This window comes from Carlito syrichta, unplaced genomic scaffold, assembly GCF_000164805.1.
Source record: "Carlito syrichta isolate Samal-C Ts95f unplaced genomic scaffold, Tarsius_syrichta-2.0.1 Scaffold304348, whole genome shotgun sequence".
NCBI lineage: Eukaryota > Metazoa > Chordata > Mammalia > Primates > Tarsiidae > Carlito > Carlito syrichta.
This window is the reverse complement of record NW_007248444.1, coordinates 267,424-278,513: the sequence shown is the minus strand read 5'-3', so window position 1 is coordinate 278,513 and position 11,090 is coordinate 267,424. Positions and strand designations below refer to the sequence as shown.

The window sequence follows — 11,090 nt, the reverse complement described above, 5'->3', positions numbered from 1 at the left end:
CCTCGACCTGCTGGGCTCCGGTAATCCTTCTGCCTCAGCCTTCCGAGTAGCCAGAATTACGGGCACGCGCTACCACGCCTGGCTAACTTTTTGATTTATTGTAGAGATGAGGTCTCGCCTGCCCAGGCGCGGATCTCGAACCCGCGGGCTCAGGCAATCCACTCACCTCAGCTTCCCAAAGGCGCAGGATTACAGGTTGAGCCACCGAGCCCGGCTATGGATCTGTTTTTATAGTTCCTATAAAAACAGATTTGATAGAATTGTTAGTGTTTTATAGTCGGGAAACTGAGGCATGGAGGGAGCTGTTCTGCCCAAGTGCCCTGTGGCTTGAGGTGGGGCCAGGGTGCAGGCTTGAGGCTTGGGCCCGCATGTTTGTCCTGAGCACTGACCACAATAGTGGGCGGCGCAGCATCTGGGTCTAGGCAGGCGTGTTTTCTATTTAAGCCCTGCTGGCTTTGGGTTTTGGCTTGGTTTTGTGCTCAGAGGAGGTCCTTGACAATTTTCTTTCATTGTACTCTTTAATTGAAAAAACCTTTCGGGTCTGCCTTATTGGATATAAATGCTGATTGAATTAGGCATTGCAGTTTCTTGTTTTAAATGGGTAGCTCTCAAGGGCTTTGGGTTTGTGTCCCTGTGCACCCTCAGTCTGTCTCCTCCCCGGGCCTTGGGTGCTGCCCTGAGCCAGGTGAGGACAGGCCTTACTGGTTTCATTGGGCCTGCAGCAGGCACTGTGGGGCCCTTGTTTCTTCTGCTTTAAGGTCAGTCTCTTCAGGGCATCTTTCCATGGTGTTGCTCAGGCCTGGCCCCCCCAACTGGGTTGGTGTTTTAGAATTAACTCCTCTGGGGATGTTTGGAATGGGCCCGATGGCACGCCCCGTAGAAGGTCATCTGGAGCCATCTAAGTGCAGAATAGGGCGGTTTCAGGTGTTGGCTAAGTCCTCTTGGGCCCACGACCCAAGTATGAACTGCTGCCCTTAACCCTTGGGTTTAGTGGGCAGGTCCTCTCCTGTCCTGCTCTCTCTGCAGAGACCAAGGTCAAGGGTCTGCTGGACCTCACTGCACGCAGGGTGATGTTGTGTATTTGCTTGGTCCTGTGGCCGTGCGCCCTGAGGCCCACAAGAATTATTGGTGCAAGGTGACGTGACCAAGGGTCAGTGGCCTCATGAGAGTCCAGGGCTTTATATTTGGTGCCCAAGACTAGCAGTTTTCTTGCTCAGTAGTGACCTAAAATAATTTTCTTCCAGTAAGGTCCTTTTTTTTGGATGCCAGAAGACTTGGGATCATAATCTTTGTTGATGGGTCCAGGGTGTATCCTGTGGTTCAAGATGAAAAGGCCTTCCCTGCCACAGCCATGAAGTTATTGCTGCCTCCAGCACACACGGCTGTAAAAGGGTCTTGTGAAGTTCCTTTCTATGACTGCTATTTGAACAATGCGTTGCTTTGTGGAACCCTCTTCAGTAGTTGATTTTAGAACCTTTATGAAGAGAAAAGATTTCCCCACACTCTCCCCATTGTAAAATCTGGTAAATCATTTATAATGTTGAACTTTGGAGCAATAACTGTCTTTTTGGCACTCTTGCCATGGCTATGTGTGCTGTGGCTGTTTATGGCCCTGGTGACCATGGCCCTCTGTCTTGCAGGGAGTCCCTGGAAGCACTCCTGCAGAGGGCTGTGGCCCACTGCCCCAAAGCAGAGGTACTGTGGCTCATGGGTGCCAAGTCCAAGTGGCTGGCAGGGGATGTGCCTGCGGCAAGGAGCATCCTGGCTCTGGCCTTCCAGGTGGGTGAGGGTCGTCTGTGCTGGGTGAGGGTCGTCTGTGCTGGGGGCCCTGAGAGCTCCCTGTGAACACACACCTTGGTCAGGGTGCACCAAAGCCCAGGGCTGCTTCCTGGGAGCCAGGGCCACAAGATTGCCTGAGAACAGGAAAGACAGCTCAACAGGTGTTCACTCCCTCGGTCCAACCACTCAGTGTGGCCAGAACACAGAACATGGGATCCACAAGGGCCCTGGGAGCCGGCAGGGACCACTGAGTGGGTGGAGAGGCATTCAGGTAGCTGCACCGAGCCAGGCTGATGGTACTTGTGGTCATGACATGTGCAGGTTTTTTCAGGTGCCTTATTTTTATTGTCAGGTGTAATATCTTAATACTTTATGACAATATGGTGTTAGTCAAATCATTTTTAATAAACTATAGAGTGCTGTATAAATGTCAATCTGTTATTGTAACCCAGACTAATGTCATAAAGTATGTCTTTCCTTGAGTAAATACCCAGAGAGGGCACTGGCCTGGGTTGAGCCTCTCGCTCTCAGCTGCCTACTGAAGAGAACCCAAGAGCAGATAGCATTGTTCCTGAGTAGTCACAGCATCCCCCTCTATCCACCTGGTGGCTGCCACCTGTCCAGTAGCTTTCCACAGCCCTGACAGTTCGGGGCTGCTAACTGGGTTTGTGATATGGTCATCTTGTGTGGCCAACTGGCAGCTGTGCTGATGAGGGTTAGTCTGGGCAGAACCCCTGACCTGGGGAGGTTTCCAGGGCATTGCCTGCATGGCTGCTGAACCTGGATCTTAGTAGCCCTGTCTCAGCCTTTGGGAGCCCTCTGTACACTACTGGCGACACACTGGGCATCCTTCTGTCCTACCCATATAAACACACTGGGCTGGCTGGTTCCTCTTCACCAAGCTCAGGGGAAAGAGTGAGGTTGGGTGTGGTGGGTCCACCCGTGTAGGACATGAGTGGCCCATCTAGGGCTTTGAGAGGGCTGGCTGGATGGGTCCTGGAGAAGACAGCTCTACCCACCTGTGCTGTAGTTTGCATGCTGTGGGACCTCCTCTGTAGAGGGGGAGCATGGGCCTGTGTGTTTTCAGGTGAGTCTGGATTCTCAGGCTAGAACCAGCTCTGTCATCTCCTCCCCAGAAAGGGCTAGGACCAGACCAGTCCTGCAGCAGAGTGAGGCCCGGCTTGGTGCCCAGGCTGCCTGCTTTTGATTAGCGTGATCGAGCCCTGGTCCCTTTTGTTCTGACTCCTTCTGGCACGGCTTTGCTTGCCCTCCAGGCTAACCCCAACAGCGAAGAGATCTGGCTGGCGGCCGTGAAGCTGGAGTCGGAGAACAACGAGTACGAGCGGGCCCGGAGGCTGCTGGCCAAGGCGCGGAGCAGTGCACCCACCGCCAGGGTGAGGCACAGCGGGCGGGCAGGGCCGTCCTGGGGCGCTTGGCGTGCACATGCAGACCCACACCCAGTTCACGTGGTGACAGCCATAGAACATCTTGGTGACTTGGCTCTAAGCCCCTGCTCTGTGTGTACAGAGTGCTGTGAGGAGCTTTCAGAGTACATAGAGAACAGCAGGATGCAGGTGTTGAGGGTGAGCCATAGCACGAAGCGTGGGTCACGGAGCCAACGCCCGTGATGGTGTGTCTGCCCCACAGGTGTTCATGAAGTCTGTGAAGCTGGAGTGGGTGCTAGGCAACATCACGGCTGCCCAGGAGCTGTGTGAGGAGGCCCTACGGCACTATGAGGGCTTCCCCAAGCTGTGGATGATGAAGGGGCAGATCGAGGAGCAGGAGGAGCTGATGGAGAAGGCGCGGGATGCCTACAACCAGGGGGTGAGCCTTGGCTGCACTTGGGCTGCAGCATCCTGGCACTTATAGAATGGAGCCCTCTGGGGTGGAACCGCAGCCCTTCACTCTGAGGAAAGTGAAAAGGCAGTGGGTAGTGCCTCACTCAGATCCCGAACCCTTATCCCCTCTCCAAGTCTCGTAATTTTTCTTCTTCAAAGTTGTACATGATGCATTTGGGAAGCACAGGGTATGGTATACCTGAAACACAGGCTGCTGTGCACATACCTGAATGCACGTGAATGCAAACCACCACACACTCATAAACCACACACATTCTGTGAACACATGGACACAGACCCACATGCTCATAAACCATGCACACCCTCTGCACATGTGGGCAAAGACCCGTGCACTCATAAACCACACACTTCCTCTGTGTGTGAACACAGCACCACCACCCATTCATAAACCACACACACCTTGTGCACACGTAGACATAGGCAGCCCTAGACACTCGCCCACTGCCAGTGTGAAGCCAGCCATGGCTATGTCCCAGTTCTTTGTAGTCACTATCTGAACTCCTCTCTTAACTTGATTTGTTGACTGCAGTTGAAGAAATGTCCCCACTCCACACCCCTGTGGCTTTTGCTGTCCCGACTGGAGGAGAAGATTGGGCAGCTTACCCGGGCACGAGCCATTTTGGAGAAGTCTCGTCTGAAGAACCCGAAGAACCCTGGGCTGTGGTGAGTCCTGAGAGACCCAGGTCACCCTTTGGGTGGACCATGCTCATCTAGCTGCTGTGTGAAGTTGCTGGTGCAGTACTTCCTGCTCCCGGGAGTGAGGGTAGCAGGTGCTGGCCCTGAGGAGTCCAGGTCTCTGTCTCACGAGGGCTGGGCCCAGACACTGCAACAGGCCTGTAGATGGTTGATGCAGGTTAATTTGTACTCTGATAGAGGATGCCCAGGGAAGGGAGGTCTAATGCTGGCTAGGACGAGGGAAGGATGAGGCCCAAAGAGCCGATTCTAAGAAGGAATGACATGGCAAGGTCCTGTGGGGTGAGAGAAGCTTGCCAAGGAAGGCAGCATTGGGTTCTGGGAGGCATGTTATCCAACTTAGGCAGCAGGACTGGATTTGGGGGCAGACACTGCTACAGATGGGGCAGCTCCTGGGTGCTTCACTGACACTGACTCCCTAGGCTGGGCTGTGCTTATTCTTGGCACCTTTCCATCACCTGGCTATTGTCAGGAGCTGAGGTCTTGCTGTGGGACAGTTGCTGGTGGGGCTGGCGGGCACGTGGGCACCAGCACCTTGCTTCTCTGGCAGACGAGCTCTGTTCTGCAGAGAACGGAGTTCCAGCTGCTGTGACTGGCTTGGGAACCCTTTTAAGCAAGACTTGCCAGAAGCTACCAGAATTCACTCAGTTAGTAAATGGCTGTTGGTGGACGGCTGTTGGACATCCTGGGGACTGTCTTCTCAGGTTGGAGTCCGTGCGACTGGAGTACCGCGCAGGCCTGAAGAACATCGCAAACACGCTCATGGCCAAGGCACTGCAGGAGTGCCCCAACTCAGGTAAGGGTGCTTCCTGGCTTCCAGGTTCAGCAGGGAGTGGTGTTTACTGAGGAAGTGGGGACGAGCTGTAGGCCAACTTCATTAACATTTTTTGTTTGTGTGAATCATTTCAGTCAAAATTTCACCTGTACTTGGTCACTAAGACATTTAATTAACTTCCTGACTTCAGCGTGGGAGAATGTGATTTCATGTTCTGAAGTGCTACCATTTCTTTTTCTTTTAAAATTTGACTTATTTCAAGTAATGCATATGCAGTGTAAACACATTTGGAGTAAAAAAGGAGGAAATGGCACCTGTAGGCCCTACTCAGGAGTCTCTGCTCCTGGCATGTTTGTGTTATTGCAACTCAGACTATTGCACAAAGTTAGTCATGCTGTGTTTTTAGTTTTGTTCCTTTTCTTAAAGCTGAACATTTTGTGAGAATTTTCTGTCTTCATTGAATCTTCAAGAACATAATTTTTTTTAGTAGCTTTTTATAATTGTGTGGATATGTCACTCACCTATTGACTGTTGTATGCTTAGGTTTTCTCTAATTTTTAATTCGATACTGCTTTGAGATTACTGTCTTTCTGTAAGAAACAAACACAAAAACAACAACAAAAAAACAAAACTGGAGGCCTGGGCACAGTGACTCACACCTGTACTTTGGGAGGTTGAGGTGAGAGGATTGCTTGAACCCAGGAGTTTGTGACCCACTGAGGCAACATAGCCAGACTTTGTATCTTTACAAAAAAAAATAAATAAAATTAGCTGAGCATGATGGTGTACACCTATAGTCCCAGCTACTTGGGAGGCTGAGGCAGGAGGATTGCTTGACCCTGGGAGGTCAAGACTGTGGTGAGATATGATCGTGGCACTCCAGCCTGGGCTGAGTGAGACCCTGACTCAAAAAAAGAAAGTCTTGTTCTTTGCCCAGGTTGGAGTGCATTGGTATGACCATAGCTCTCTGCAGCCTTGAACTCCTGGGTTCTAGTGATACTGCCATCTCTGCTTTCCTAAGTATTGAGATTCCAGGCATGAGCCACCGCACCCACAAGATTTCATTCTGTGTGACTCTTTGCTAGCATTTCTGTTTGTTTTGTTATGATGAATTCATAACTGTGAAACTTCTATAGGAATGAAGCCCAGTAGGTTGTTCTGTCTGTGCCCTCAGGGTTGCTATGGTTCAGGGTGGGCAACTGTGTGGGCCTCTGGCTCCCCCTGTACAGGCTCTGTGGGCATCACGTGGGAGGCCCCAACTGTGGCCCAAGTATGTCCCGGGTTAGAATATCTGCAGGTTGGGCACATTCCAGAAACCAGAGGTGAAAAGCTGAGGTGCAGAACTTTGTTTCTGAATTTTAGGTATCCTGTGGTCTGAAGCCATCTTCCTCGAAGCAAGGCCCCAGAGGAAGACCAAGAGTGTGGATGCCCTGAAGAAGTGTGAGCATGACCCCCACGTGCTCCTGGCTGTAGCCAAGTGAGTGGGAGTCCTCCCAGGACTGCCAACCCATGGGGTCCTGGGGGGACTTTCTCCTGGTGTCTTGTCTGCCCCTACCCGGTCATCCTACAGGTGTCTAAGAACAGGATGGTTCCTCTGGTCCTGGGCTATTGTCACTTCTGCTGTGACCTTCCAAGTAGACATGTCTCCGGGCAGAGATGACCACACGAAAGTGCTGCTACATTGACTGGGCTTCTGTCCAAAACCCCTGGGGAGGGACAGCATCCCCTGGGACTCTCTGGCCCCCCCCAGGGCTCCCCAAGTGTGCTTTGGCCCTTCTTTGGGCTATTCTCTTTGTCTCTGCCACTTTTTAGTGTATACACGGCCTGGGTTACATGACATATGGCTGATGTTGGTCCACGCAGAATTCAATGAGCAAAGAAATCCCCTTTGGATAAGGGCTTCAGCCAAGAAATGTATTTTCATTGTATTAGGGCAAGAGGTCAGATGCTTGCAGCTCTGTGACTCCAGAAATAAACCAGAGCTGGTGTCAGGTACAGGGGATAACCATGCTAGAGGTGTCTCCCAGGACATGTGGTTTGAGGGAGCAAGGAATCCGTGAGTGACCTCCTACCATGTGGTTGACACTGACCTGCAGGTGCTGGGTCAGAGGCTCCTTGGGGACCTGACTCGAGCCTGAGGGCAGCCTTGTATGACTGTGTGGCAGAGGGTGCAAGCTCTGTGCACACATGGACAGAGGCCTGTGGTGTGCTGGGCACAGCAGGTAGCTCAGCCATCCTGACCCACGGGCATTGCTCCCTTGTAGGCCTGAGTATGGGCCCGGAGGCTAGGAGGTAACTGGGGTGAGAGGGGTTGTTGGAAGAATCCTGGACTCTGGCTTGAGCTCCAGGGCTACTCTGAGACTGCCCTCTTGCCTGGCAGTGGCGTGCTCAACCTCCCCTCTGTCTGCCCCACCCCTAGTGATGGCAGGTGGCAGCCTCCCTAGTGGGCTCTTGACTTTGCTTCCTGCCTTTGCACCTTTCATGGGCAGTGGTGCTTGTCTCCAGAGATGTGGTGAGCTCTCCTCACTGTCCCACCCGGGCACCTCCCCTTCAGGGCCCACAGGCCTCTAGCTTGAATCTGCCTGAGGCTCCCTTCATCTTGCCCTGCCTTCCACCCCCCCCAGACATATGCTGATACTCTGATAGGGCAGCCATAAAACCTTATAAAAGGCTTTGCTAAAGTAAACAAGTTACTTGTTCCTAAGCTAGCACTTTGTGTGTATGCGTTCTGGCCTTGTGCTCTTTAAATTACAGTTTATCTAACACCAAGCAATTAGGAATACCACAGGCTTAAAAAACAATCAGGTTATCAGAGCATGGAGTGATTCCATTTGGTAACCAAGACCAGCCTGAACAGCTGCCTGGAGCTGGGGGTTGGTTGTGAAGTCTGTTTGTTGTCATGCCTCTGGCCATAGGAAGAAAGGAAGCTAGGGAGGCAGTGGGTGCAGCATGGCGTACCAGGCTTGTCTGCATGCCCAGCATCCACAGTCTGGCCTTCATCGCAGGTGGGGCCCTATGCACACCCTGATTTGGCTTATGGTGGGCCAGTATGGATTCTCTTCAGGCCTAGTTTTCAGGTGTCTGTTTGTCTGGCAGGCACCGTGGCATGTGTTCCCTAAATCCTGGTACTGACCGAAAACCGCTCTTTTTGGTGTTTGCTGGGAAAGCTGCTGGAGGTGGGGTGGGGCCAAGTGATCCATCTGGTCTGTGAGGTGCAGGCTTATTAGGCTTCACAGAACTTCCCCTAATCAGAGTCTTTTATTTATTTATTTATTTATTTGAGTTGGAGTCTCACTCTATCACCCAGGCTGGAGTGTAATGGCTTCTCCCAGCCACCTTCCGCCTCAGCCTTCCAAGTAGCTGGAACTACAGGCACGTGCTACTACACCTGGCTAATTTTTTGATTTTACTGTAGAGATGAAATCTCACCAAGTTGCCCAGGCAGGTCTCGAACCCGCGGGCTCAGGCAATCCACTCACCTCAGCCTCCCAAAGCGCAGGATTACAGACTGAGCCATCGAGCCTGGCTACTTATTAATTTTGAGTTGGAGTCTCACTCTGTCATCCAGACTAGAGTGCAGTGGCACCCTCACAGCCACCACAGCCTCGACCTGCTGGGCTCAGGTGATCCTTTCACCTCAGCCTTCCCAGTAGCTGGAACTATAGGCATGCACCACCATGCCCGGCTAAATTTTTTTTTTTAATTTATTGTAGAGATGAGGTCTCACCAAGTTGCCCAGGCTGGTTGTGAATTCAGGCAATCATCTCACCTCGACCTCCCAAAGTGTTGGGATTATAGGTGTGAGCCACTGAACCTGGCCAGTCTTATTTTTTTGAGGCTGCAGTGAGCTATGATTACACCACTGCACTCACCCAAGCTGGAGTGCAGTGGTGTAATCATAGCTCACTGCAGCCTCAAACTTCTGGGCTCAGGCTATCTTCCTGCCTTACCCTCCCAAGTAGCTGGGACTTCAGGTGTGTGCCACCATGCCCAGCCAACTTTTAAAGTTTTTTGTGGAAATGAGACTTGCTGTGTTCAAGCTGGTCTGGAACTCCTGGGTTCAAGCGATTCTCTTGCCTTAGCCCCCCAGAGTGCTGAGATTACAGGTGTGAGACCCTACACCCAGCCTAACTGGAGTCTTAATTTTTTTGTCAGGTTTATTTTTATCTCATTGTATTTGACCCAGAGGAAAACAATTTTTTTTTTTGAGTTGGAGTCTCACTTTGTTGCCCAGACTGGAATGCAGTGGCATGCTCCTGGCCACCGCAGCCTCGACCTGCTGGGCTCAGGCGATCCTTCTGCCTCAGCCGTCCAAGTAGCTGGAACTACAGGCACACGCCATCACACCCGGCTAGTTTTTTAATTATTATTTTATTGTAGAGATAAGGTCTCATCAAGTTTCCCAGGCTGGTCTTGAACCCATGGGCTCAGGCAGTTCTCTCACCTCAACCGCCCAAAGTGCTGGGATTACAGGCATGAGCCACTGCGCCCAACCAGAAAACAATAATTTTAAGTAATCTGAGGATCTTTCTCTGTGTGTGCATTTTTTGTTTAAACAGTTTGGTTAGAGCCTTGAAGAATGGTTTCAGGGCAGTAATCTGGGGGGATTCCAAGGTAGCAGGCCCCCCGTTCCTCAGGTCATCCTCTGGGGAGCACAGGGGCAGCAGGTGGAGGTGAGGCAGGTGGCCCCGAGCCCTGTCTCACAGCTTCTCACTCTGGCTCCCACCACACCTCTTCTGGAACAGGTTGTTTTGGAGTGAACGGAAGATCACCAAGGCCAGGGAGTGGTTCCACCGCACTGTCAAGATCGACTCGGACCTGGGGGATGCCTGGGCCTTCTTTTACAAGTTTGAGCTGCAGCATGGCACTGAGGTGAGGCCTGCTGGTCCTCCCATGCAGAGCCTTCTGGGGTGAAGGGGGTGTTTCACTAGCCCTTGGGGTCCCCATAAGGTGCCAGGCTAGCATAACTGCACTGGGTCTAGAGGGAGCATGTTGTCCTCCACATGCCCCATAGCTGTTTCCTGGTGCAACTTCATGGCCCCATGCCCTGAAATGTAGATGCCTGGTCTGTTTTGAGTGACCTGTTAGTCCACTCTGTGGGGATCCCAGGAAAAGAATTGCGTTCTGTCTCAGGGATCTGAGCTTGGGCATCAGCCCCTGCTTTCCCCGCTCCCTGGAGCCAAGTGTATCAGAGCCATGCTCATAGGGGCAGTCAGGCTATCCTGAGGTCTTTAACGAAAGTGGTAGCCAGCCCATGTTGAATCTGGCAAACCCCTTGTTCAGAGAAGGTGGACTGGAGGCATTTGTGTGAGACCCAGACTTAGCCTGGCACAGCTCCTCCCATGTGCTGAGGCTGGGGTCCAGGCTCCCCGGGGAGGAGGAGCTCCCCTGAGGAGCACCCCAAAGACTGCCTCATCTCCAGGTGCAGGCAGGTGTGGGGTAGGCAGGTCCAGGGAGCATCTGGAAACCCTCCTGAAGTGCCTGTGTCCCCCAGGAGCAGCAGGAGGAGGTGAGGAAGCGCTGTGAAAACGCAGAACCCCGGCATGGGGAGCTGTGGTGCGCTGTGTCCAAGGACATCGCCAACTGGCAGAGGAAGATCGGGGAGATTCTCATGCTGGTGGCTGGCCGCATCAAGAACGCCTTCTGACAGGCTGGTCTTCGTGGGGCGGGGCTGGGGCAGCACGGGGAAGGGCATGGAAGAGCTCCAAGCTGCATCCTCCTTTATTAAAGGTTTTCTATGTCATTTATCAGAGTGAGTACCCTGTTGGTTTTCTCCGGGGCCCTCTGGCTCATGCTTCTGCCACCCCAGTCGGGCCTGTCCCACACTGTCCTTGTGTGAGCAGAGGCTCCTTGAAGACGGCCGTGTTTCACAGAGGAAGCACTGTGGGGAAGCACTGTGGAGAAGCACAGAGTGTGGGTGTTCAGGGCATACCATGTGTGGAGGACAGCTAGGGAATGTGGGGCACCCTGTCACAGATCTGGAG

At 52.6% G+C, this 11,090-nt stretch overlaps 1 protein-coding gene across 3 annotated transcripts in view; it reads left to right on the top strand.

Annotated features, from left to right (window-relative positions):
• Positions 1 to 10,858, top strand: part of PRPF6 (pre-mRNA processing factor 6) — a 50,414-nt gene extending 39,556 nt beyond the window's left edge. The window contains exons 14-21 of one of the 3 annotated variants that reach the window (XM_008059753.1): positions 1,641 to 1,779; positions 3,054 to 3,173; positions 3,427 to 3,603; positions 4,168 to 4,301; positions 5,036 to 5,127; positions 6,469 to 6,583; positions 9,852 to 9,978; positions 10,601 to 10,858. In XM_008059753.1, the coding sequence (XP_008057944.1) occupies positions 1,641 to 1,779; positions 3,054 to 3,173; positions 3,427 to 3,603; positions 4,168 to 4,301; positions 5,036 to 5,127; positions 6,469 to 6,583; positions 9,852 to 9,978; positions 10,601 to 10,753 (1,057 nt within the window). In that variant the 3' untranslated portion in view covers positions 10,754 to 10,858. The remainder of the gene's footprint in view (positions 1 to 1,640; positions 1,780 to 3,053; positions 3,174 to 3,426; positions 3,604 to 4,167; positions 4,302 to 5,035; positions 5,128 to 6,468; positions 6,584 to 9,851; positions 9,979 to 10,600) is intronic. The other 2 variants (XM_008059754.1, XM_021713216.1) reach the window with 2 other exon arrangements.
• Positions 10,859 to 11,090: the final 232 nt, after the last annotated feature.